This window comes from Perissodus microlepis, chromosome 3 (assembly GCF_051167445.1).
Source record: "Perissodus microlepis isolate ML-2025 ecotype Zambia chromosome 3, ASM5116744v1, whole genome shotgun sequence".
In the NCBI taxonomy this organism is placed as follows: Eukaryota; Metazoa; Chordata; class Actinopteri; order Cichliformes; family Cichlidae; genus Perissodus; species Perissodus microlepis.
The window spans coordinates 25,449,111-25,476,162 of record NC_140463.1 but is presented as its reverse complement, the minus strand read 5'-3'; the positions used below and the strand labels follow the sequence as shown (position 1 = coordinate 25,476,162).

The following is a 27,052-nucleotide window of genomic DNA, read 5'->3' as shown; positions in this document are numbered from 1 at the left end:
TTAAAGCAACTGTTGTTGTGATTTGGAGTTATACTGGATAAATTAAATTGAAGTTAAATAAAGACCGGCAGCAGGATGCTGAAGTGATGCTGGTTGTGCAGGACTCAATAGAATGAGGGGTGGGAATTTAAAAAAATGCCAATGAAAATGTTCAACAGTAACAAAGATAGTAATTCATGGTAGACTAGAACTTTCCCTCCTTGCACAGTGTGGGCGCAACATTGGGCCAACTGACTGACCGGAACTGACCAATCATGTTGTCTGAGTATTTAGTTAGCTTTAGCTAAGAAGTTAGCTAAAGCTATTGAAAACGATCACAAGCAAACCAACATGAGTAACCTAAATTTGACTAACAGCAAACCTAACTTGATTATTAATTTTTGAAATATAACAAATATTAAGACTTAAAGTGCAATTGGTCAGTTGCAATATTGATCCTGGGCCAACATTATTGTGATGATGCCAGAACAACACGGGAAATGTACCCACTGTTGGCAGCAACTACCTAAAACTACCTGCATACTAACCTGAAGATGTTACAGTTCAATAAATTGGCCAGATTAAACATCAGAAGTCATGCAAAAAATAAATGAATAAAACACGATATATTGGACATGTTTCATGAGTACAGAAGCAGGAACACTGGAATGAAGCAAAAATAAATAAAGGTGGTGGTAGAGAAAGACAATGTTTCTGAACTTGTCATTAAGCATCCTTTAGCTGCCATCTCATGTTATCTCAGGGGGCAGTTTTATGTGAGGGATTATGAATGTGTTGCATGAATGAGGCTTGTAGGGGAAAAAGTGGTGTTGAGTGCTCAACTACATTAGAAAATCTCTATATGAGAACTTTAACCTTGTTTGTATTTATAAACCATTTAAAACGTGTAGTTTCTGCTTTAACTCGGCGGTACATCGATACTACAAGTGTTTGCCTTGCCTTCCTCTGCATCTGTGCTCAACTGACTGTAAATCAGCAGACAGTAATATCTGAGCATATTTAAATTTGGTCTGCTGTTGCATTCGTTGTAGGGTGCAGCCATTTTAAATGCTGCCCATTTTACTGTGGTAATATATTCAGCCCTTGCTTTCAAATCGAATGTGGGAATTTACCATTCGGAGCAAATAGCAGGTGAATTAACTTTTAATTTCTCATCTTTGCCTCAGCTGCCATATTTGTGAAGGGGGCTTTTGGATCGTGATTAGAGTAAAAGTGCATTTTCTCTGTGTGCGTGTGGGTGTGTGGTGGGTATTGATATTCATTCAATTCAATTCACCTCCAGTTTTTTCCGCCTTGCTCAGAAGCTGTGCTGACTCGCTCCCTGGTGACACTGAATCTTGCAAGCGATCAAGAGTCAGTCAATATCTTTGATCACGATTTCACTTCTGTGCCTCTACAAAGACAATTTGCGAGTATGTCTTGCAGAAACACAGCTGTGGGATTTGGAGTTTCTCCCTCCCACCTCATTGTTTCTACTTCTGGGTGTTCGTGACAGGCACTCACACAGCGCCAGATAAAGTCTGAACTTTCCTAATTAATAAATACATAGATTAGATTCAGCATTAACCACAGACAGAGATTTGATGTGTGCCTAGGCCTGTCTGACTTTGGTCTCAGTTGTTGTGCTTCTGCTTTCCAAGCCTTTGTATGATGGGCCAATATGTACTAAAAACAACCAGCAGGAAACCCCAAACAATGGCTGAGACAGCCAATTTCCATCGCTTCTCTCCCAATCGGTCCTCCTCTCTCTTCCCTCCAGGGAGGCTGTTAGTCTCTCCTGGGAGCATTTAATGCTTAGACCACCTAATCAAGGATAAAACTCAATGGAGAGAAAGGAAGGACATAGGAGAAAATAAAGAAGAGAGAATTATGTTCATGTAATTACGAGAATAGTTAGAAAGATGAGCAAGAATAAGCAAGTGTTTAAGAGAGATGGCGAGTCGAGGGTCATATAGAAGTCAGTGTTTTAAAATTGATTTTTTTTTTTAAAGGCTAAAATCACTTGTTGAAATGGGTATCTGACACATAATCCACCTGAATTGCTCATCTTTCCCAGCATTTCTAGCCAATGATTGTCCAAAAACAACATTTTTCCCCACATTTATTGATCTAAAGTTATTGCTGATAATGCTTACTTTATTTTAACATTTTGAATGAAGACAGTCATTTTAATAGCATGGCAATTCTAAAACAAGATATTTCTCAGGTACACGAAATGACCAAAAACAACTCAAATGCACCCATTATCCAACGTGACATAGCATGTAAGCTAGCTACTGTGTCAGTTCTTTGATCCTTTGTGTTTTAGTGATTATGCAAATGGATAAATACTCAGTTTGTGAAACCTCCACTAGAAACAGTCGATTGATCAGAAACCACACACCGTTATCACAACAAACTAAATAAATAATTGTCATCAGCATCAGTTAAAGCTTGATCAGACCGTGAGCCTGCTATGGTCCGCTTGGTCCGAGTGGCCACGTAAGGAATGACTACTTAGCCACTGGGTCTCCAGCTGCCTGCAGTGGAGTGTATATAGTTGTACAATGTAATGCAAAACTGTGTGGTCACAAAAAATAGGCAGGCATGCGGATAAAAAAGGTTTCGTGTGTGAGGATTTGGGACATTATAGTAATGTGTTTATATTAGAGATGGCACGATACCACTTTTTTTATGTCCGATATTAATATCATAAATTTGGATATCTGCCGATACCCATGTGTATCCGATATAGTGTATTTTTTTTAATCAATAAAACTGTTTTTTTTAATATCTTGCTGCATTTTTTATAAGTTCATACTCAAGTACTCATACTCAAAAAAAAATAGCCTTGTGATGCTTAATCGACGTAATCGACTTTAATTTAATGCACATGTATAAAAAAAAAAAAATGCACAGAAATCAATTATTTTTCCACAATAATTAAATAGATTCAACATCTTTCTTCAACAGAACTGCAGACTGCACAGATGGTACCATTCCAAAGGAAAAAGTACTATAGCTTACTAGGGTATATTAGACTTAATAGTTACTATATACAGTAATGGACTTCTATACATTTTACATAAGATTAAAACTTTGGGTGTAAGATTCAGATAATTATTTATTAAAAGCTAGACATTTTAAATGAGAATAAGAAAGAAAAGTATGTCTTTGTGCCCCCTTTTCCCTGTTCATGCCCTACCTGGCCCCCTGGCTAAACTTTGCTAGATCCGCCCCTGCACAGTTACCAGCGTCAGCTACGTAGAAAAGGATCCTGGTGTAGAAAGTAATATTAAATAAATTCTAACAGCAGCTTATCAAGTTTAAACGTTCTGCTGTTGTTTAGCCGCTGGTTTCCTCTTTCTGGTGCAAAGTGAGCGATAAACAAACAAGAGAGACGGACTCGAGACAGAAAAGCCGATCAGCTGATCATTGATCAGTTTCATGATTTGAATTAGCAACAGGAGAGGGAGAGAGAGAGAGGCAGTCGCTCCATATATCGGTTGTTAAGCTTAACGTGGGAATGCTTTACAAACATTCAGAGATGAACTTACACACTTTACTTCTCTGGGGTAGCTTTCTCGGAGATGAAATGCCGGTTTGGTAGCGAGGCTCCAAATGCTCAACCAGACCTACAACAGGTCTCGCACGCCACAGCCGCTCTATCACGTGACGCACACTGCTCTGACATTTTAAGGTTATGAGCTGAGTTGTGCAGTGCTTTTGTGATATTTAATGTATCGGATTACATTTTTATCATTTCTCTCCGATATCAGATCCAGTAATTTAGGTCAGTATCGGACCAATACGTAATATCGGATCGGTCCATCTCTTGTTTATATGCAGTTCAATATGAGGAACAGTTCAATAAACTACAATAAACTTTATTTTCTACATAGCTTTGCAGACAGTGAAGTTAAGATAACAAAAACTGAAAATGTTGGAAAGTCTGGTTGTTGTTTCTTTTGTGCTCGGTTGTTGTTGTGCATGGGAGTGATTCCTGGTCTGCTTCTTCTAGCACTTTTGCATGTGCTTTGTCACACATGAATATTGTATTACACTTACATATGATACTCCACGATACTCCAAATCATAGCAGTTTTTTCTAAAATTTCTTGGTCATAACAAACTTATGTAAAAGGAAGACTTTGCCAGGTTAGGCAGAAAGGCATCGTACTACCAGCTTGTTCCCATCTGAGGGTGTCAGATACTGATGCTTGACAGATGCATGTGTGAAGTCTGCTTTAGTTGTGGCCTTAGACTGTGCACAGCAGTATTGAACAACTAGAGGTAGTGAGATGGTCCTAAAGACTCATGATGCTCTAGGGGGGCTGGGTGGTAGAACAAGCATACAGCGGTTTGTTTCCTGAGGGGGTGTTTGGTACTCAGCATACTTTTGATTTTGCTGATTCATGTAATATTCACTTGTCTTTTACTGTCTTTTGGTTACTGGTTTAGACTCTAAAAGTACTTTGTCAGGTTTGGGAATAGATTGCAGCTCGGGTTAAAAAGGCCAAAGGCCATATATGACAGAGTGGAAGAGAGACCCATCTCAGTATTGCCTAACCTGGTGCGTCACAGCATGGGACCCCAAAGGGCCCCGGGACTTTCCTCTGAGAAGTCAGCGGCTTTGATAAAACGCCAGGTATTTGATTTGTTGGAATGAGAGCAGGCTTTTCCATTTTGTTTGCCCTAAGGCGAGATGGGAGTGTCTGTACCTCGGTTGTTGAGAGGTTTTAATTAAAACCACAAGAAACGTCAAAGGAACACCTAAGTTCTTATTAACTACCTGAGAAAAATGACTGTGTACACAGTCGTTGGTGTATCCTCTTGGCACGAGGCGTAGACTAGCTTGTGACCTCCCTGAGGCTGGGTGTGTGTGACCTCCTGATCTCGAACTATGGATCTTTTTGCTTTTAAGGCAAAGGGGATAACCACTGTTTATTGCACTTTGGGAATTATTGGTATTTGCTAACAGTGCAGGTAAAAAAAAAAAAAACAGGTAGCTTTACTGGGTGAATTTTTGCAGCATTTTCTTTCTCCACATTTTGTTTTTCTCTTAAACACAGTACAATATCAAAACCCCAGCAACCCAAACCTGTCACACTAAATATTTTCCACGAGTAACAGCCTTTCTGAAAGCCCACATAGTTATTCTTTGCAACTTCAAGAGATGTCACAGCACAAAGATTTGCAAGACCACAAGGTGCTGTATAACACGGCGCTGTGAAAACCTTTTTTTTTTTTTTTTTTTCAAGGACAACACACTCAGAAAATACTACCATCATCATTTCTTCTTCAGGGCAGCATACTTGTAAGTGTCAGCTAGGAAAATTACAGTCTGATTGATTACACCTCAGTGCATCAGGAATCAGGATGGAGGGCCGTGGCTCTGTGCCTTAAAACAGGGTGCTGGAGTAGGATGGAGGGCATTGACGGTGCAGGAGGAAAGGCAGTAGGGAGGTGAGGGAGGGAGAGAGGACGCCAAGTAGGAGAGTCATTAAGGACATGAGAGGAGACTGGGACGGTCCGGCGAGGACACCGGTGAAAGTGCTGATGGTTGCAGGACACGCTGCTTTCCCTTTCCTGTGTGTGTGTGTGTGTGTGTGTGTTGGAAAGAGATCTGGGGGGAGTGAGAAAACACTGTTTGTGTGCAAAGTTACACTACAAGTCGCCGCCGCTGGTGTCCTAGATAGTGAACGGCCCATTTGTTTTAGTGACGTCACTAGAGCACTACAGTGCCTCAGCACCCTTTGGGATGGCGAGGACGCAGACTGTGGCAGAGATTTAAGCAAAAGGGTGAGGCGTTGTGAGTTCTTATGAAAGCCGGGCGTTTGACCGAGCGAGACGGTGCGGACTGGGAGGAAAATGAACGACAGAAAGAGAGGTGTGGAAATCTGCTGACTCAAGCACTGTGTCGAAGATCATGGCGAGGGAGGATGTTATTTGTGTTGCGTTTTGAGAGCTCGCCGTGACTCTTAATAGGGGTCACTAGTGATAATCTGAAAAGCTTGAATGCACACATGAACAAAGTCACCGCACATGTGCTTCCTATCAGCTCCTCCTGCACAGCAGTAAAGATGATTAGTGGAGAGACAGAGATTGCAGTGCACGACTATAGTGTGTGCATGCTTATCTCTTATACCCAAACATCCTATCTTTAAAAAAAAAAAAAAAGGTGGAAACTCCAGGGTGACCCACACACGCGCTGCAAACTTCTTTATGCTCCTTCAGGCAGATAAACAAGTTTTTCCAACTAAAGTAAATTGGCTGCATCTATGTGATCAATAGAAGAAAGCAATGGGCGTGTGTGTGTTTTGTTTGTGTGCCGCCCTCCTACTGGGCTCAGCAGATTCAGCCATCCAGAAACTTGGAGGCTACAACGAGCTCAATAGAGATTCTCCCAGCCAGGGGTGTCTGCATCTATTTTTTTTTTGTCACTTTTTTCCCTGTTCAATAGCGGCTCAGGTTATTGATTTGACATAATGCTGAGCTGATTTTTTTTTTTCTTTTTAATTCCACTTCCAACTGTAGCCTTAGGCATAGCAGGTGTGTCCATGTATGCTGTGTGCATGGAGGTGAAGTAAGAGACTCAGCTTTAGGGGCGTCAAACATGGCCTCTGAGCCAGAATCGTCCCAACTCCAATCTGGCCTGCTGGAGGGCTTTGGAAACTTTGTACGTTTTACAGCTTTTCCTAGTGACAAAGAGCTCCTCTGTGGCCTTCATATTACACCGACGTAACCAAGTATTACATAAACATTTAAATAACATCCATCCATCCATCTTCTTCCGCTTATCCGGGACCGGGTCGCAGGGGCAGCAGCCCAAGCAGAGAAGCCCAGAACCCACCCTCCTCCCCAGCCCCTTCCTCCAGCTTATCGGGGGGAACGCCAAGGCGTTCCCAGGCCCGCCAAGAGATATAATCTCTCCAGTGTGTCCTGGGTCTGCCCCGGGGCCTCCTCCCGGTCTTGGTAGCCGGGGATCAGTCCAGCAGGATCCGCACCTGGCCGCTGCCCGGCTCACATTGCACCCGACCCCTACAGTGCCTCCTGCACTGTAGGGGTCGGTGGGTCTGCAGGAAGATGGGCCCATGTCCCTTTTTCGGGCTTTGCCCGCCCGGGCCCCATTGCGTAAGGCCCGGCCACCAGACGCTCGCCCTCGGGCACCCTCCCCAGGCGTGGCTCCAGGGCGGGGCCCCGGTAACCCTGTCCTGGGCAGGGTGAACTGGTCCCTCAATGGTCTTTTCATATGGGTCTTCTGAATCGCTCTTTGTCTGGTCCCTCACCCAGGACCAATTTGCCATGGGAGACCCTACCAGGGTGCAAAAGCCCCCAGACAACATAGCCCCTGGGATCCCTGGGACACACCAACCCCTCCACCACGATAAGGTAGTGATTTGCAGAGGGGCATTTAAATAACAGTTTTCCATATTCTTCACTATCAACAACAGAAATTTCTATGATTTATAGTGCGTCTATACAAAAATAACCCCAAAAATTGGCAAACACTGAGCTAGCAGAACTTTAGTAATTTTACATATATTTTTCTTACAATTTAAGCCCAGGGAGTTACACTAAGAGTCTTCTTCCATTTACTACAGCAGTGTTTCTTTATCATGTGGAAAAACTGAGATGTACTATTGTACTTGAGACACTTTTTTTTTTTAAATTTAGATATCCGAAGGATTCCATGTGTGGTTAAACTTAACTGGTTTCACTGGTTTGACATCCCTATTTGAGAGGGTGATTTATGGTAAAATTACTGCTACTGCTATCAAAGTTAACAGTAGGAAATAGCAAGAGTGAGATTAGCACTTCTGGGAGTAGTTGCTGCCCCAAATGCGGTGGATTTGAGTGCTCAGAGTAGAAAAGCGCTATATAAGAACCAGTCCATTTACCATACGAGGACCTTAGGGTCTTGTTCACAATTTAATAGTGGGGCATTGATGTGGACGCTCTAACAGTCTGTGGTGGTTGTTTTCTGAAGTCCTGTTATGAAGCTTGAGATGAGTGTTTTCACCGTTTCCTTCTCTGCGTTTTGAAACCATATTTGATCAGTGATCTGCAGATATGAATGAACAATTGTTGGTTGGCAGCTTTGCGGAGGGTCACAAGCCAGTTTACTAGTGCCAGCTTGGATAAATAGGGAGTGTTGCATCAAGAAGAGAATCCGGCTTAAAATGTTTTCAAATCAAACACGTGTAATCAAGAATGAGATTTCCAAATCAGATGAGTCAAGGCCTGGGTTAACACAGACAGTCTCCAGTGCTGTTGACAAGCAAGCAGGTTGCTGATGGAAAATGCACTACTGTTGGGCAAAAACAAAGGAAGAGGAGGAGGGCGGAAAAGGCATGTTAGGAGGCAGTGAGAGGAAAGGTAAGGTGGGATGTATGGACTCCAGGCAGGAGGAAGACCACAGAGAAGATTAATGGATGGAGTGAAGGACATGTAGAGGGTTGGTGTGACAGAAAGGGAGTGTAGCACTTCTTGTATTACCAGAGCTCTATTTAAAAAAAAAAAATAATAATAATAATAATAAAAATATCTTGAATGAAGACAAACATCAACTGTTACAAAAAACATCATTACCACTAAGTTATGTCCTCAAAACCCCTCTTAACACAAGGCCTGATGAGCTCTACACCGCCATTAAAGACCGCCGCTGTTTCTTCTTCACTGATCATCAACACACCCACAGTGCATCCACGTTTACGTGTGTGTGTGTGTGGGCACAGTTGCTTGTGAATTGGTCGTGAAGCTCCTAATCTTCCATGAAATGGCAGAAGCCCACGTTTCCAGTCATGTAGTGTGCACACTGAATACTACCTCTCTTATTTAGCTGCTTTTTTTTTTTTTTTTTTTTTTGGTAATCTTGTTTTTACAGCATCTCTACTAATTGTTGCACCCTTTCTCTAAAAGGCACTGCCTGTGAGATGTGATTTTTGCTTTTTCTTTCTCCACTAGTAAGTGCCAGGTTTAATTAGTGGGACTGTAATTAGCCCTGCTGTTGCCACCACTCTATACTGTTACTGCACTTAAGACATTACATTTAACTCTATCGCTGCTTTTGATCTCTCATCAATGTGCTCTTGCAGCAAAAAAGCAGCAGAGTTCTCAAGAGATGTAACAATTTTTTTTATTTGTCTTTGGTATATTTTTTATTTATTGTCATAAAACCTGGTTTTGCTAAAAGAGAAAAACCTCCGTATTTTTCTATTAGGTTTGAACACATTTCTGACAAACTGAATGCATTTGGTAACACCTGGCACACATATGTAAAATGAGTTGACGCGTATTAGCCACATATACATCTCTCAACAAATTGATGCATTGTTAATTTTTATGAGAGCTAAATGGAAGGTACAGGGGCAAGAGCAGCCTAACCAGAGAAGCCTGGACCTCACTCTCACTAGCCACCTCTTCCAGCTTTACTGGGGCAACGCAGAGTTGTTCCTAGACCAGTCGAGACAGATAATCTCTCCAGTGTGTCCTGGATCTGCCCTTAAGGCATCTGCCCGGGAGGTGCCTAGGAGGCATCCTTGCCAGATATCCAAATCAACTCATCTGCCTCCTTTTGATGTGGCTTCCGAGTGACTGAACTCCTCACCCTATCTCTAACAGACGAGGCCTGCCACCCTTCAAAGAAAACTCATTTCCATCGCTTGCATCCGCAATCTTGTTCTTTTGGGTACTTCCGAGAGCTTGTGACCATAGGTGAAGGTAGGAAGGTAGCTTCGCTTTCCCACCCAGGTCTCTCTCTCTCTCATTCCCACCACTTAACACTTTGCTGCACACTGCTCCAGTGTGAACTGGAGGCAACAGAACACCATCATCTGCGAAAATCAGAGATGATACTTCGAGACCCCAGAACAGTCTAAATTTAATGTATTGGTGACTAAAACCTGCAGTGACCACTGTAGCTAGGATTATCGATTAAATTGGGAAGCATAAGAAAACAGAAATCATTTGACTGCAGTGTGCTGTCTATTGACCTTTAGATCTTGAACTAAGAGAGTAGTGGTTATCAGTGATCCAGAAGTAAAGCAGTCCATGAAAAAACAGCCTCGGCAAGCAAATCATCAGAAGACCAAAATCATCTAAAGGTGCAGTGGAGGTAATACATCATCAGAGTTGAGTAACAGAAGATTTCAAGCTTTTGAAATGGGTCGTAAGTTTGTCCCCTTGTTCTCAGGTTTCCATACCATCTCAGACACCTGAAATAATTTAAAGTCGTTGCAAGTACCTTTAATTTACATTAACCCTCTGAGTCATAACCCTATCATAGCCCTATATTTTGGAGGTTGATAATCTGGGTTATTTGGAAACAATGTGAGTGTCAGAATTATAAATTTCTTTGTGTCTCAATTGCCAAGACTGAGGAGAACAATGGGGGTTAACAAAGTCCCACTGTGACATAAAAAATTCAGCAGTCAAATCTGATGAAATCGGCTTCAAACCTCTGCTGACTTTGCCCCAAAGTAAGAGTTTAAATAATAATAAACTTTATTTAATATAGCACCTTTCAAAACAAAGTTACGTGCTTCACAAGATGAGATGGAACTGATGAAATGGCACGCAACTGAGACACACTTAACAATTGTACAGCATTAAGAAAGGAAAAGTAGCAATACAAGGAAAATAGAAGCAAAAAAACATAAACTAATTAAAAATAATATAACGCAAGGTAGTCACTAGGAAGAGATGGTGACACAAAATAGGATTACAACATAAAAGTAGCTCAAACTGGAAGCACTGAGAAACTGTGCTTATAGAAACGTGTTTAGAAGTGATTTAAAAGGCGATAGGGTCTGCATTAATCTGATCTTCTCAGGGAGATTGTACCAGGGAGTGGCCATCCTAACAGAAAAGGCTCCCCATCATCTTTAGTCCTCAAACCGAGAGACTGTGGGATGGCTAGTAGAGCCTGGCTGACAGTTGTTGCATTCCCTCAAGTTCATGAGAGTTGTCTCTGTCTATGCAGCTACCCTTGGAACAACTCTGAAACCACGTCTTTATCGATATATATATATACTGAGGTTTCAAAACTCCTCATTAAGGGTATGCTGTCAGATGTTGCCTTTTTATGAGGCAAAGAGTTAATATGGTCTCTTGTTGTGCATCAAATTAACCCCGAACAGTATCTGGAGATGAACTGATCAAGTTCCTACAAAGTAGAGTTTTAGTTTATCTGCACACACCGGCACGGCTTTCAGTTCAACGATTGGGCGCTTCTTCTTGCTGACGCACTCCTGAGATTCACGGGTAACTTCTTTCTAAAGTTATCGTGTTAATAAAACAAACTCTGTTGCTTTTTTCTTCAAACTTTTGTGCAGTTCTGAGCTTCAGAAGAGCCCCGTTACCTAACAATGTCTGCTGAGAAAATGAACTTTAGCTTGAATGATGTTTCCACTCCTCAGTTTGAGTACAAAGAACAGCTCTGGATAGACCCGCTGGAGGAAGTGTGAGACTATCCCAGCTACAACACTCTTTGCACTCGCAGTTCCTGACAGATAAACGTCAGGAAAATTAAGTTGCTCCTGAAAACTGTATTCAGGTCGGTGTTTCAAACGGTGACTCATGTTGCTTGGCTTCCTCACTGACCTCCAGACATACTCATCATCCACCAAGACACGACTGTTCCCGTGAGGCGAGGAGCCCACACACGATTAGCCTTGTCACCTTGTGGGCAATGCTATCACACACAGGCACGAACAGATGTGCAGCCACAAAAGTTTAAGTGCGGAGAAATAAATATATATAGATGTATTTAATCGTATCCCTTAATCACCCACCCGATGTCTCTTTGTGACTCAGTTCCTTTCACACTTTGATTGGATTTGGAGGCTAAATGGTTGATTGCGTAAGAAGGAGAAATATAGGGTTGGAGAAAAAGGGAGGAGGAGGAAATTGAAGAAGGGAGCAGAATCCTGGGAAAGATCTGGACTAGTAGCAGGCCTTTTTTTGTGTGTGTGCGTGTGCTCATGTCCACGCGTCTGTTTCCCCCCGTGCGTTTCTGTGCTTGCATAAGAGCAGCTTTCATTCAACACAGCCCGATCACGACTCATTCTTCGTGCGTTAGTCACCACCTTTCATGGAACTGGGCTTGCAGTCAGTTCTGACGATTTTGTGCATGTGTGTGTTTTTCACAGAAAGTCAAATTGAGCACAGCAGCCAAAAATAATTCCCCCGTGGACTCCCTGAGCTCAGTCTGGGATAAGTACGCCTAACTGCCTCTTTTTTATTCTCTACAAACAGGTGTTAAAATATTTTTTTTTTTTTACTTTCAGTCAGACACTCCAGACTGCCTCCTCCCGGCTGAAGTAGCCCTAAAGCCAGGAAGTAAATCCAAAATAACCAAAGCTGTTTGTACTGGGCCTGAAAGCTGTAGAGAAGATTTCACTACAAGGATCAATGATTCCTGTGCCGGTTGATGTGGTTGTTCATTGACTCTGTGTACACATTGGCAGCTTCACAAAGAGATGAGCAGTAACTCTTTCAACTTCACTGATATCATATAAGGTGACCTCAGTAAGCTGCACAGAGCACACTCGTGTCTACCAACCAGGCCGGTTTATTTTTTAATTTTTACTTCTTTTTTTTTGTAATGCTAAAGGGAAACGAGATGAAAAGGGTCTGTTGGCAGATTACAGTGCTTCTGGATTTGAGCCTCAATTCACCATTATTTATTTAGATACAGAAAAGTTAAAGTTTGAACTTTACTTGAACTCTAATCTGAAAATCAGATGTTTTGACAGCACTGCCCTCGAGAATTGGTATAAATTTTGGTAGATTTTTGAGTTTTTCCAAACTTACACTGGTTGTCTAAATATCTCAAGGTGAGAAATCGAACTGGATTTGACTTTTTTCTCAACTGCCTTCAACATCGCACTCGGAGATTAAAATGAAATTGATTTCAAGTTCTGTTAATACTCCCTGTAGTGTTTCCTTTACTCTTTAAAACCTAGCACAGAGTATGACACTCTGTCAGGTCTGTAACAGGGAAACACCGAGCCGATTGTGCAACTCTGCCAAATAAAAATGACATGTCCATTATTTGGACATATTTTTTGGATTTACTAGACAACATCAAACTGAAAACTGAAAACTTCAGCGACCAAATCTAATACCACCTATTTGTCACAATACTTTCAGTTCATTCATATTATTGAAAGAATTATTATTGAAAGAAATTCCAGATTTAGTAGCTGAACAGTTTTACAGAATGAACCTAATGAATTATGAGGGCAAGAACAGGAAGTGTATATATGTATACTGTCTAATTTTCTTACTAATTTTCAAGTTTTCCACTTTCCCTTCGAATTCCCAGGTATCTGGATTGGGCTAACAGAATTCTTTTGGGGTGAATCGGACCTTAATTTACAGATGAACATTTAGATGAACATCATGCTGTATTCTAATAAAGCATGCTTTATTAGCTCCACTTTACAGGCAAGGACGTAATTTCAGTAACGCTTTGCTGTGTTTGCTTGTTGTTTCAGTCACATTTGTAGTAGGTGGGTGGTATATATTAGAGATGGCACGATACCACTTTTTTATGTCCGATACCGATATCATAAATTTGGATATCGGCCGATACGATATGAATCAGATATAGTGTTTTTTAATCAATAAAACTGTTTTTTAAATATCTTTCTGCATTTTGTATAAGTTCATACTCAAGTTTAAAAACAAACAAACACTAAAGCTATTCTGTTATACCTGTATGCAAAAAGACTGCATACAGGTATAACAGACTGCACAGATGGTACCTTCCCAAAGGAAAAAGTACTATAGCTTACTAGGGTGTATTAGACTTAATAGTTACTATATACAGTAATGGACTTCTATACATTTTACATCAGATTAAAACTTTGGGTGTAAGATTCAGATAATTATTTATTAAAAGCTAGACATTTTAAATGAGAATAATAAAGGAAAGTATGTCTTTGTGCCCCCTTTTCCCTGTTCATGCCCTATCGGCCCCCCTGGCTAAACTTTGCTAGATCCGCCCCTGCACAGTTACCAGCCGTCAGCTACGTAGAAAAGGATCCTGGTGTAGAAAGTAATATTAAATAAATTCTAACAACAGATTATCAAGCTTAAACGTGCTGCTGTTGTTCAGCCGCTGGTTTCCTCTTTCTGGTGCGAAATGAGCGAAAAACAAACAAGAGAGACGGACTCTCGACAGAAAAGCCGATCAGCTGATCATTGATCAGTTTCATGATTGAATTAGCAGCAGGAGAGAGAGAGAGAGAGGCAGTCGCTCCATATATCGGTTGTTAAGCTTAACGCTGGATTACTTTACAAACATTCAGAGATGAACTTACACACTTGCTTTACTTCTCTCTGGGATAACTTCCTCGGAGATGAAATGCTGGTTTGGTAGCGAGGCTCCAAATGCTCAACCAGACCGCTGACAGGTCTCGCACGCCACAGCCGCTCTATCACGTGACACATACTGCTCTGACATGCTACGGTTATGAGCCGAGTTATGCCATGTCGCAAGTTTTGTGATATTTAATGGATCGGATTACATTTTTTATTTCTCTCCGATATCCGATCCAGTAATTTAGGTCAGTATCGGACCGATACCGATACGTAATATCGAATCGGTCCATCTCTAGTATATATATGTAATTGTGCTCCTACGTTTCTTCTCTGCAAATATTTTATTTGCAAATACTTGGTGACAAATGGATAATTGAGCGATAGATTCGGTGAACTCCAGCTCCACCATCTGGGATTCCAGCTGGTTACGCTAGTGCTTCTTCTGCTCGGCAGCTTCAGCGAGCTTGGTGTAGCAGCACGTGAATCGGCACCCCATCTGCTTACGGGTATGGTTAGTGACCCTCTGGCCTTCAGCTCGCACTGGATCTCCAGAGCAATACGTGGAGTGCTGCCACCAGCTGCAGTCCAAGATGATGGAGTTGGAGTATGTCCTACCAGTGGGATAAGATTCTGATATCCCACTGATAAGTCTGATAAAATCCCTACCGACCGAAACAAGTAGGGAATGGTCAGGGTCACATGGTTAGCTTTGACTGTCCTTCTAATGTAAGAGTGAGAGGATTGTCCACTAGCAGATCGTGTGCAGCGGCATTTTTTACTCGAATAAACAAAAGACCCTAAACAGAGAAACACTGAAACTCTGTAGGTTACGACCATGTGTGTCTATATATTGAGTATTGCTTCTGTGGCAGACACACAAAAATCAGTAAAATATTACAGGGCTCAATACGTCAGTTTAAATTTTCTGCAGTTTGCTCCTGTTATCTACGAAGTTCCAGCCTTGGCATCTCCTCCACACATAACCTGACTAATGGAGGGAAGAGAAAACATGCACACAAAAAAGCATGCTTTAGGTCAGCATAGACGCCATGGTGTTTCTACGGAAACCAGCAACTTGTGTACTCTTGAGGGTCGGATGTGGAGAAATGGATTAAAGAGAGGAAGACGTGTGGTAGCTCTGTATGTTGCACTGTAGAGGTGGAGGGGAGGCAGGGAGTATAGCCGTGATCTGAATGCATCAATAATGCATGAGGTTGTTCTCCGATATGCTAACATGAATTATTTGACAAGCAGTGCCGACCTGCTTCTCCACCATCTAGTGTCTATGCATCTTCTCACTGTCTCCTCCTCTATTCTTAGACCGTTTCTCTAAATCTGAATCTCTGCGTCTTTTTCTTGGAACTGTCTTTGCTGAATAATCTGGGGCTCAGCGGGTTTCCGAATCTCCCACTCTGTCTCTCTCTGCACCAAGTGTTTCTTCCCCTTTTATAGATTTTTTTTTTCTCCCCCTCCCTTTAACCATATCCATGCATTTTGTGTGGGTTCTCTCTGCCTCCGCCTCTGTATGTGAGACTGAGGGAGAAAGGCAGGCTGTTGTCAAATGGACTTTTGATGAGGAAGAAAGCAGTTGGCGCACAAGAAGAGGCAGAGAAAGGGAGCTTATGAAGTTTATGAGCTCTTTTTCTTGCCATCTCTCCTTTGTTTCCTCTCTTTATCTCTGTGACCATCTTGTCTAAGTTTCATTTTTTATCCTCGGTTCATTGCGACTCGACCAGAATACTAAACGGCGTCACAAAAACAAAGCCAAGGACAGTATCCTGTCCTTTCTGTTATTTTCTGAGTACTTTCGTGGATAATGTAGGGACACGCATTCAGCTGAAAAGCTCAATCTGTTTGTGGATCACCAGGAAAAACAAAAACAAGAAAACAACAATTTGAAAGCCAGTCAGCAAGCAGCAAGAGCGAGTCTGCATTCATGCAAGTGGTTCTGTGAGACTCTATTTAAGCACAGCTGTGCTTTGAGCGAAGTGGTAATATCACCATGGCAGCATCCTGAATTTAAGCAGGTATAATGCTTGGCATGTGCCAGAGATGCTCATGGGAAGTGAAATGACATTGCAGCCATTCAGCCTGCTACTGAAAAAGACAAATTACGGTCTGATAACGGCACCGCAAAGAAATTCATCATGTGAAGAACATGAATGTTGATAGCAGACCTCATCACCGTCGAAAACTACTCACAATGCAACAGAAATCTGCTCTCCATTAAACGTTACAGAGGGTTGCTGAAATGTTCAAGTGCTGTTCTGTCCTTGAAGTTGCATTGTTGTAGGGTGGCTATTTAGATTTTAATCCGTTGCAGTTTTGACTTCCAGCTAATTTTACAGCAGCCACTTGCCAAGTGGTTGGGAAATTCACATTTTTCACTTCCTTCGAGAGGTTTCCAGATGGTTGCAGACCAGTCTCTAGGTCCGTGTAACTGAGGCAGAGAGAGAAAGACTTTGGTTAACAAGATCTATTTGAAGGAAATACATTTCTGAAAGTTTGTCCCCGTATCCCTCAGTCTATTTTCAGTAGTGGATGACAGTGTCTTAGCACTTCCCGGAAGCAATCGTGCAGCAGCCATGCTTGGATGTAGTGCAGTCCACAAAGGAGAGATGGGCCAAAATTTTATCAGCATAGTTTTAGTTTTTACGTAGATTTTTATAGGCAAAGTATTAACTGGTTGAAACAATAGCTGGGAGATTAATTAACTTTTTTTTTTGTTAATTCATTTTTTTATTAAACATGTCAGACTTTGTCAGGAATAACCCAATGATGTTCTCCGACTTATTTTGATGCCAGTCTAAGCTATTCTTACATTAACTACCCTGCAGCTTCCTGGCCTTGACCTCAACTTAAACTTTAATTGTGACCGTAACATCCCTCCAATACCAGACTGAAAATCTCCAAATCAATGGTTAAGTTGTTGGGGACTGAATTTCTGTCCACAGATGGAAGTTGAATCCCTACAGTGTGAATAGGGGTTTGTGTGTGCACACAGGCAAAAAAAAAAAAAGGACAAGAACCAAATCACATTCTTTATGCCTTTTTAAACAGTCCCAGAGGCCTTGGAAACATCAGTGCAGCTGAATCCAACACATGCCTGCAAGCGTGTTTGTGCTCACAACCGCACATGCGCACACACCCTCTCTTAGATCCTCCGACCAGCCAGTCAGGGCTGGTTATTTGCCAGATAAGGAATTGGCAAACTGGCAAATCTCAGATCATTTTAAGTCAGTTGGACAGAGACGGCCTTAAAAGTTAAGATGCTTTCAGGAAGCCCGAGTTCCCAGAGCTGTGGATAATAGCCAAGACTCCTTCCACAGCAACGAAGTGAGGAAGACGTGGTAGCAGAACTGTTCACGAGAGACAAAATGTAATTTCAGGTCTCAAATGTATAGACAGAGGCCAGGTTAACGTTTTTCTAAAGTTTTTCCAGTCAAAAATTGGATTCAGGTCTCCCTGCTGGTCTATAGTGGTCTCAGAAATCACCGAAAACATAAAGTAGCCACAGATGAACAAGTAACTTGGATCAGTGACAAAACGTTTTTCCCACTGAAAACACTACGTCAGGATGAACAAAATCAAATTTTTGGGATAAAGGAGCCACAGATGTATTTCATTTTAACTCTCTCTCTCTCTCTCGAAGAGGTTCAGGAGCCACATGTGCGGAGGATATTAAAAATAATACCTGCAGTTTATGAAAGTAATTAGTTCCAACTGAAGAACTGATTTGTTCTCATCTGAACTGAACATCAGCTATACTGTAGGATCATTGACTAATGATGGGACCTCATGTTTTATAACCTTTCTCACATCTTTGAAAATGCCATTTCAGAACTTATGCAATTAAGATGCTTGGAATAATAAAGCAAAGCATGCTTTACATAAGGCTAAGAAACAAACCAGATGTATCTGATGTCACTGGCTGAGTTCTCTAGTAGTAATTGGAAAACGAGGAGGAAAAATGTTGCAGTTGTCTCAGCTGATTCCAATTTTTCTCAAAGTATGACTTGCCAATACAGATTTTTGACAGCTTACACAAAAAATAGACTTTCTCCAACGCAAAACACTATTTTGATAACAAAACAAATTATTAAACTTTAGAATTTACCCCAAACCTCAGAAAGTTACAGGATCTTCTCTCATTAAAACAATTATTAACTATTAATGTACCTTACCGTACAAAATAAGATGCACCTATACTGGCTTGTTGCTGGCTCTAAGATCCAAATAGCTTTAGCTTTGCCAACTTTGTTAGCTTCTTTAAAATGGCCATGTTCAGCTGGGCGATTTCAGCGTCTTATTTAATTTGTTGTCATGAACATTTCCTCCGCACATCTTGGAACTTTGTCTTCACTTTAAAGTAATGTTATGCTAACATTATGTTAGAATGTGGCTATGAATGTTTTTCTTCTCCTTAGCAAGGTAAAGCCATTCATTCACAATTAGGAATGCAATACGGTGCCTGTTTTTTGCCCCTTAAAATGATACTGTAGCAACTTCACAGAGCCTGGTTAGTGTTTTATGTAGGGCTGCCACGATTAGTCGACTAGTCATGATTACGTCGACTATCAAAATCGTCGACGACTGATTTAATAGTCGATGCATCGTTTGAAGCTTTGTAAGATCACAAAAGACGCAGGAATAAGTAGTAGGATTTAAGAGTGTAATAACGGACTGAAACAGAAGATGGCAGCACTGCATGTACAAGGATGCCAGCTGCCGTTAACCCCCGAAGAAGTAGCTCTGTCCCAGAATTCATAGCGCGGCCCAGCTCAGTTTCCAACAATGGCGGCAGCTAGTTAGTTTTAATATTACTCTTATTATTCTTTCTGGGTCACAAAATAAACGTTTAACATATTTTCAGGCGAGAATGTAGGTGTGTAAACCTCAAATATCTGCTCAGTTTATCAAGACACCACATATTTTCAAATCGCTCCGACGTTTTCGGAGACGTCTGTTACCCACTAGCTCGATAGCGAGCCGGGGGCAAGGCTCACTAGAGCCGTGAGAACACCGGACTCCCGGCAAATCGTTTTCAAACCCACCGCCGTCTTTCGCTACTCAGGTTAAACATGATATATAAGTCACTTAGATAACTTAAAAATGTTATTGTTTGGCTTTTTTTCAGTATTTTATTTGTTCCTGAGTAAATTGGTTTGGCTGAGATTAAAGTTATAGTTTTTACACAGCTGAATAAACGTCAAGCAGACAACTGATTATCAGAAGTGTGAGATGCTGGAGAATATACTCCGGTGTCCTGTTATATTTTAGATAGCAAGGAGTTTATTAACCTTCACCGAAACAATCTGCAAACTTCATTAAAATTTAATAAACTATCATCTTGTCTTTATTTTTAGTTAGCACATACCTTAAACACTTAAAGCTGTAAGCTAATGATAGTTATATAAGAGCAGATGCTGCTGGTGCAATAAGCTGTTCGTTTTACGCCCAATGGATGCATGATCTGATTAGTCGACTAATCGCAAAAATAATCGGTGACTAGTCGACTATCAAAATAATCGTTTGTGGCAGCCCTAGTTTTATGTGCAGCTGATTTAGTGTGTCACAAATAGACATATGTGGTGGTACAGTCTAAAAGTTTCAGTGTTACTACATGTTACATGCAGTCAGAGAGTTGGTGGGGCTTTGCCGACTTTCTGAGTGGGAAGTGTGACAACTGTGGGGTCTTTCAGTTGAAAATTACGACTTAAAACTCTGTATTTCCAGTGTCTGACTTCAAATATTATGCAGCATTAGCACTGCTTCACACTGTGTGGTTTTTAAGTGCATGCCCAAGCAAATGGTCTGTTTCTGTACATAATAGTTCTACATGGCCCAGGGCCTTGAAAGTCCTTCAGATTTAATGGGTACAACATATAATGCAGTGTTCGGGTAAATAGTGTGGAAACTACCACACCTTGGTTTGAATGCACATACCTGTGGTTTACAGCCGCACAGGGCTTAGCTGGACAGCACCTTACTAATTCTTAAGTCAAGTCTGAAGTTGAGGACAGCTTGTACATAATGGTTAAAGTGGGATTGTTTGCAATGGAAGTCAGTAACACTGATTTGTTGCTCTCTGCCAGCTTGATTGAGACCTTTTTTTTTTTTTTTTTCTTTTCTCCTAAAGTAAATATGCATGAGCTGCCAGGACCTACTCGGAGACTGTGGTCCTCCCAAAAGTCTGGCTCATCCAGCTCTAGCCAGAAAAATCAGAGATTCAGAAAGTGAATAAATAAAGTGCTGCACATTATTAATATTTCAACATTCAGAAACTCTCACATAGGGAGAGGAAAAAGCAAAAAACAAACAAAGTTAGCTGACCAGCAGCGGACAGTAGCAGCTCCCAGGTGCGAGAGAAAAAGCAGTCATGCTGTGCAAAAACCTCTTCCTGGAAAATGGAAAGTACAAGGCTTCCCACACCTGCTCGGTGACATCAGATTTGTCAAAAAGAACAAGCGACTAGTATTTAAGAGTTGGCAGGATCAGGTTTCTTTACGTCACGCTGCAGTGGGAAAATGTTCAAATATAAACAAAGCTGTCAAGAAAGTCTAAATGACAGCAGTGACATGATTTGTCACTGTCATGAGAGGACTTTTAGCTCAAGATTTGATCTCATTTGCAAAGGGCTGTTTGCATAATCGTTTATTATATTGTGCTGCCAATCCTCTCCTGCTTCCCAAAGGTTAATGATTTGCTTCCTCTTGCCAGTTCTGTGTGAGCTACTCTAAAGGAATTCTAAGAAACAAGAATAGAGAAGTTAATTTTTAGACACAGACTACACAGTCTGAGGTAATGCATGCGCTGGAGGCAAATAAAACATGAGTATTTGGTCATCGCAGTGAAGTGTTTGAGTCAAAGCAGATACCACTGTGTACTTGATATTAAAGGAGACTTCCATATAAGCCTTTTTTAGTGGGTTTAAACTGTTATCTGTCTGAGGTTAGTGTGTGTGTTTAGGTAGATACTGTTTTATGTCTCCAGTTATTAAAATAGCCCTTATAACAGGAGAATTCATGCTGCAAATATGGCACTAAGTGTTTTTCTGTTCAGTTTTTGAAGAGATTATGTGTAGATATTCAAGTTCCCAGAGGAGGAAGCCTAATGACTCCAGTAATACTTTATATCCAGATAAAAATCTCAACTTGGGGACTATGTAGTTGGTTGATTTGGTGGTCAGATTCCACATTTATGACACTGAGAGGATGAATCCTTGAGACTTTGGGGACATCTCCTGTCGCGCTTGCTTCAGAACCTGTAAAAGGTTCACACACCACACATGAACAATAACAAACCTTTTCTACAGATTTTTGAAAGCATATTAATTTAACTCAGTTTTACCCAAAGGCAATAAAACATGCAGGTAGCTTCCTCAGTTTATGGCGGTAGAATGTTTAGGTGACACAAAAACCCCTGGAGACACATGCTGTAGAACACATAGTTACCAGGTCATCTTATACCAGGTTATAAGATGTTCCACCCTTACTGTTTAATATTGAAAGCCTGGCCTGCAAATCCATACAGCTACAATAGCAGCAGAAGTGTTTCTGTCAAATGCAAAGTGGGGAAAAAGTGTTATAAAAATACTGAAACAGTAGCGTTTGTATAGCTACATGTAATATATTTTATTTATAAATCAAAACAACAGTCTCCTCTAGGTGCCTCATATATTATATGAATTCCATCAATGGTGCCAAATTTGAAATTGTCAGTAGATAAAGGTAAAGGAAAAATGGACTTGATGATATCGTTCTTGAGTAAATACATCTGTGGCATGGTTTTAAAAAATCCTGTGAAGCCTGCTTTTCAAGCTAATGCATTCACAAGGTTTTCAGTAAACTTGACCTCTGATTTTGACCTTGAAGTCACAGATTTTTAGTAGGTACATCTATGGTGTCAGTTCCTGCTACCAAATCCTATGTCAGCTAGTTCTCCAGTTATGTTCCCAAAGTTGCCTGCCTGCCCCCTTGCCCAGCAGGGTGACAACAACACCCTAAGCTTTTCAAACTGAGGTGTCAAAATGAAGCCAATGCACAAGTGCCCTGTGCAGGCCACTAGGTGATGATAGCTGGGGTTGGAAAGAGACGTCTGGTCCTATAGAAATCTATGACAAAATGTTTTATAGACCTGACCTTTGTAAACACTTAGCTGCTGAATTTATGGGATCGTTAATTTTAGGACCTACTGAAATCTATTTTGTAAATCTTGCTCATGCCATGATTAATCGATTATTTGTGGTAGTTTTATTTTTCTCAAGTGGTTTCATGTTCAGACCCGTCCCTCCTCGTCACATCTGTTTTTTTTCGTGACCAAGATCACGATGACAGAAACTCATCTTGGGGTTTTAAAACAGGACTTCGGTAACTGTATGCGTCTTTTGTATCATCTGTGGGCTTTCCCCCATCTTTCTAATTTGGCTCTGTGTTCTGTCAGAGGGCTACCCCTTAGTTTGACAAGGTCATAATTTCAATTTGTTGACTTGGTTTAGGACCAACTGTCTTTAAACTCTGTGACATCCCCATCAGCCCGTAGCTGTGTGGGCGCTTTTGTAGCATAGATGACACTCTGAGCATGTCACCATGCTCCGCTTTGTCCAACTATAGCCTCACAGATCTTGCATCAGCATTATGCTTTACTGATATGCAGTGCAATCCAGCTGTACATACAGGGAGTGCAGAATTATTAGGCAAATGAGTATTTTGTCCACATCATCCTCTTCATGCATGTTGTCTTACTCCAAGCTGTATAGGCTCGAAAGCCTACTACCAATTAAGCATATTAGGTGATGTGCATCTCTGTAATGAGAAGGGGTGTGGTCTAATGACATCAACACCCTATATCAGGTGTGCATAATTATTAGGCAACGTCCTTTCCTTTGGCAAAATGGGTCAAAAGAAGGACTTGACAGGCTAAGAAAAGTCAAAAATAGTGAGATATCTTGCAGAAGGATGCAGCAGTCTCAAAATTGCAAAGCTTCTGAAGCGTGATCATCGAACAATCAAGCATTTCATTCAAAATAGTCAACAGGGTCGCAAGAAGCGTGTGGAAAAACCAGGGCGCCAAATAACTGCCCATGAACTGAGAAAAGTCAAGCGTGTAGCTGCCAAGATGCCACTTGCCACCAGTTTGGCCATATTTCAGAGCTGCAACATCACTGGAGTGCCCAAAAGCACAAGGTGTGCAATACTCAGAGACACGGCCAAGGTAAGAAAGGCTGAAAGACGACCACCGCTGAACAAGACACACAAGCTGAAACGTCAAGACTGGGCCAAGAAATATCTCAAGACTGGTTTTTCTAAGGTTTTATGGACTGATGAAATGAGAGTGAGTCTTGATGGGCCAGATGGATGGGCCCGTGGCTGGATTGGTAAAGGGCAGAGAGCTCCAGTCCGACTCAGACGCCAGCAAGGTGGAGGTGGAGTACTGGTTTGGGCTGGTATCATCAAAGATGAGCTTGTGGGGCCTTTTCGGGTTGAGGATGGAGTCAAGCTCAACTCCCAGTCCTACTGCCAGTTTCTGGAAGACACCTTCTTCAAGCAGCGGTACAGGAAGAAGTCTGCATCCTTCAAGAAAAACATGATTTTCATGCAGGACAATGCTCCATCACACGCGTCCAAGTACTCCACAGCGTGGCTGGCAAGAAAGGGTATAAAAGAAGAAAAACTAATGACATGGCCTCCTTGTTCACCTGATCTGAACCCCATTGAGAACCTGTGGTCCATCATCAAATGTGAGATTTACAAGGAGGGAAAACAGTACACCTCTCTGAACAGTGTCTGGGAGGCTGTGGTTGCTGCTGCACGCAATGTTGATGGTGAACAGATCAAAACACTGACAGAATCCATGGATGGCAGGCTTTTGAGTGTCCTTGCAAAGAAAGGTGGCTATATTGGTCGCTGATTTGTTTTTGTTTTGTTTTTGAATGTCAGAAATGTATATTTGTGAATGTGGAGATGTTATATTGGTTTCACTGGTAAAAATAAATCATTGAAATGGGTATATATTTGTTTTTTGTTAAGTTGCCTAATAATTATGCACAGTAATAGTCACCTGCACACACAGATATCCCCCTAAAATAGCTAAAACTAAAAACAAACTAAAAATTACTTCCAAAAACATTCAGCTTTGATATTAATGAGTTTTGTGGGTTCATTGAGAACATGGTTGTTGTTCAATAATAAAATTATTCCTCAAAAATACAACTTGCCTAATAATTCTGCACTCCCTGTATGCTCAGTGTTGATTTTGTAGAGATTTGAGGTAAAGGCTTTGGTCTGTTTGTTTTTCATAATTCTGGCTTTGTATGCCAGCACATTTGATTTGTGAAGAAACAATATAGATGCAACCAAAGTCCTGACTTTCAGCTTTGATTCAAGGGACTAAGCTCCAATATTGCATTAACTGGTGATGGGAAATTATTCATTTGTTCAATTAGATTTCAGTCTCTGGAAATAGTGGGGACTGTGTATAAAAGACAGGCTGGAATTTCTAAATGGTTGAAGCTGTTTTTTTATTCCGCCACTTAAACCTGAAGCGGAGAATCAACACTTTGGTTATGTTGGATTGTTTCAGTTCAAATCTGTTTTACAGAACCAAACTTATGTCACTGTCCAGGCATTTCCAGACTCTTACTGTAAGTGTTTTTGGTTCATTTGCACACAGCCTTTTCAACCATCTGGGATTCATACAAGCAACCACATTAACAAATGTGGTGTAACTGAAATAATTCCAAGATGATTCCCGAGAAAAACACATCCATCGGAGGATTAAGCAGTGGGAAATGTATCTGTCAAAACTCCAGTAAATCCAGCCCTTTTGTCTGGGTTCATTTGTTTTATTTTTAAGTTTGCACTTTGCAAGCCTTAAATCAATCAAATGTTAACTTTTATTTTTCTTATTGCAGCGTTTCATCCAGTACCTGGCCTCCAGAAACACTCTGTTTAACCTGAACAACTTCCTGGATAAGGGAGCTCTTCAAGGTAAAGCACACACAAACCCCTGTGAAGATCATTCACAGCACAATTTCCTTTCAGAGAACCAGATGGGGTTGATTTGTCTCGAGGTACATCACTCTGAACACCATAATGTTTCTGATAATTAAAAAGAAAGCGTTTAAAAGTCAAAAGTAGTGTCAAAATATTATTTATTACTCACACTGAGTATATTTCTTTCCCTCTGACAGTTTGTTTTTTTTGCTCCACCAGGTTATGACATGTCAACCTTCATCAGGCGATACAGTCGCTACCTGAATGAGAAGGCCATGTCCTACAGACTGGTGGCTGTGGATTTCACCAAGATGAAGAGAGGGTAAAAAAAAACACACACACACACACACACACACACACACACACACACACACACACACACACACACACACACACACACACACACACACACACACACACACACTGTCATCTTTACTCTTCATTTCACACTTATCTTGTCACACAGCCGGAGACGGTGTTTATCTTTTGGCAATGCACTTAGAGAGAAGCAGTAGACAAAGACAGAACTAGCAGTTTCTCTGCAAAACCTCAAACTTGGACAGCAAACAAAGTTTTTTCGTTTTTTTTTTTTTTTGTTGTTTTCTTTACAGTTTATCCTGCAAGACATTTCAGACAAAACTGAACATTTTTCTGTTGCATGCATGTGAAATATTGCAGAAAGGGAAAAGCGAAAATGTTGCATCCAGCTTGCTGAAATAAAGAAATAAGCAATTAGAATTAGGACGGGAAAAAACAAGCACATGAAACACAAGTTGCAGATAGTTTTCAGTCAACTTGAGTAGATTTGTGGTTTTCATAGACTGCACATTGGAAAAAAAAATGGACTTCCGCTCCTGAAACCTGGAGCTGAGTGATTGATAATAATAAATTCTAGAAAAATACTGAATGAATTGGAATCGCAGTACTTCACCAAGAGAATGAAACTATGTAGGAAGCATATAAAAGGAGAATAACAATGGGCCCAAAAATGTTTCTGTATCTGGCTGTAAACATGTTTATGTCTGCTTTAAAGTTGAATATTTTAACGTGAGAGTCTCATTTTTGGGCCCACTGAAATGGCCACTAGAGGAACTGGAGATTTATGGGGTATTCAGGGGTTTTTGGGGGTTTTTTGTTCTTTTTTTTCCTCTCTCTCAACTAAACCTTTAATTGCAGCCGTCGTATGCAGATTATGACACTTCATTTGTGGTATTTTAATCCCTCAGCTAAAGCTTTACAGCCTCCCTGGAGCCCTGTGTTTTCAAGTGAAAGTGGGTGCATCCTTTCTGAAGGTTTTGTGTGTGTACACAATCATTTCAATTTCAGAAAGTCCAGCCGCGGTAGAATGACACTGAATTTGTGTCACGCTGATCCAGCTGAGCAGAGTCTCATTATTTATCAGAGTGTTTTCAGTCTCCCATTTGTTGCACCTCAAAAAAGCACTTTGCACTACTGAGGATGCTTCAGTATGCAAAATATCGGTTCACTTACTACATGCTTCACATAGTTTTGGATCATCACTTCATTCCTTTTTTGTGAATCCTCTTAATTTGCAGCAGAATTTAAATTTTGTCCACAAGGTGCCCGCTGTAATTGTGTGTTTGTGTGCGTTTTTGTTTCCTGTTTTGTCAGTATTGACGGCGTGATGCGCACCATGAACACAGAGAAGCTGATCAAGACGCTGCCCATCATCCAGAACCAGCTGGACGCTCTGCTGGATTTCCAGGTACTGAGTGTCTTTGTGTGCT

General features: G+C 41.1%; 1 protein-coding gene across 7 annotated transcripts in view; it reads left to right on the top strand.

Annotated features, from left to right (window-relative positions):
* Window positions 1-27,052, top strand: part of LOC146390709 (phosphatidylinositol-binding clathrin assembly protein) — a 115,485-nt gene that overhangs the window by 36,016 nt on the left and 52,417 nt on the right. For all 7 annotated transcript variants that reach the window (XM_084923693.1, XM_084923692.1, XM_084923690.1 and 4 more), the window contains exons 3-5: window positions 25,223-25,298; window positions 25,524-25,626; window positions 26,937-27,030. In XM_084923693.1, coding sequence (XP_084779819.1) covers window positions 25,223-25,298; window positions 25,524-25,626; window positions 26,937-27,030 — 273 coding nt within the window. The remainder of the gene's footprint in view (window positions 1-25,222; window positions 25,299-25,523; window positions 25,627-26,936; window positions 27,031-27,052) is intronic.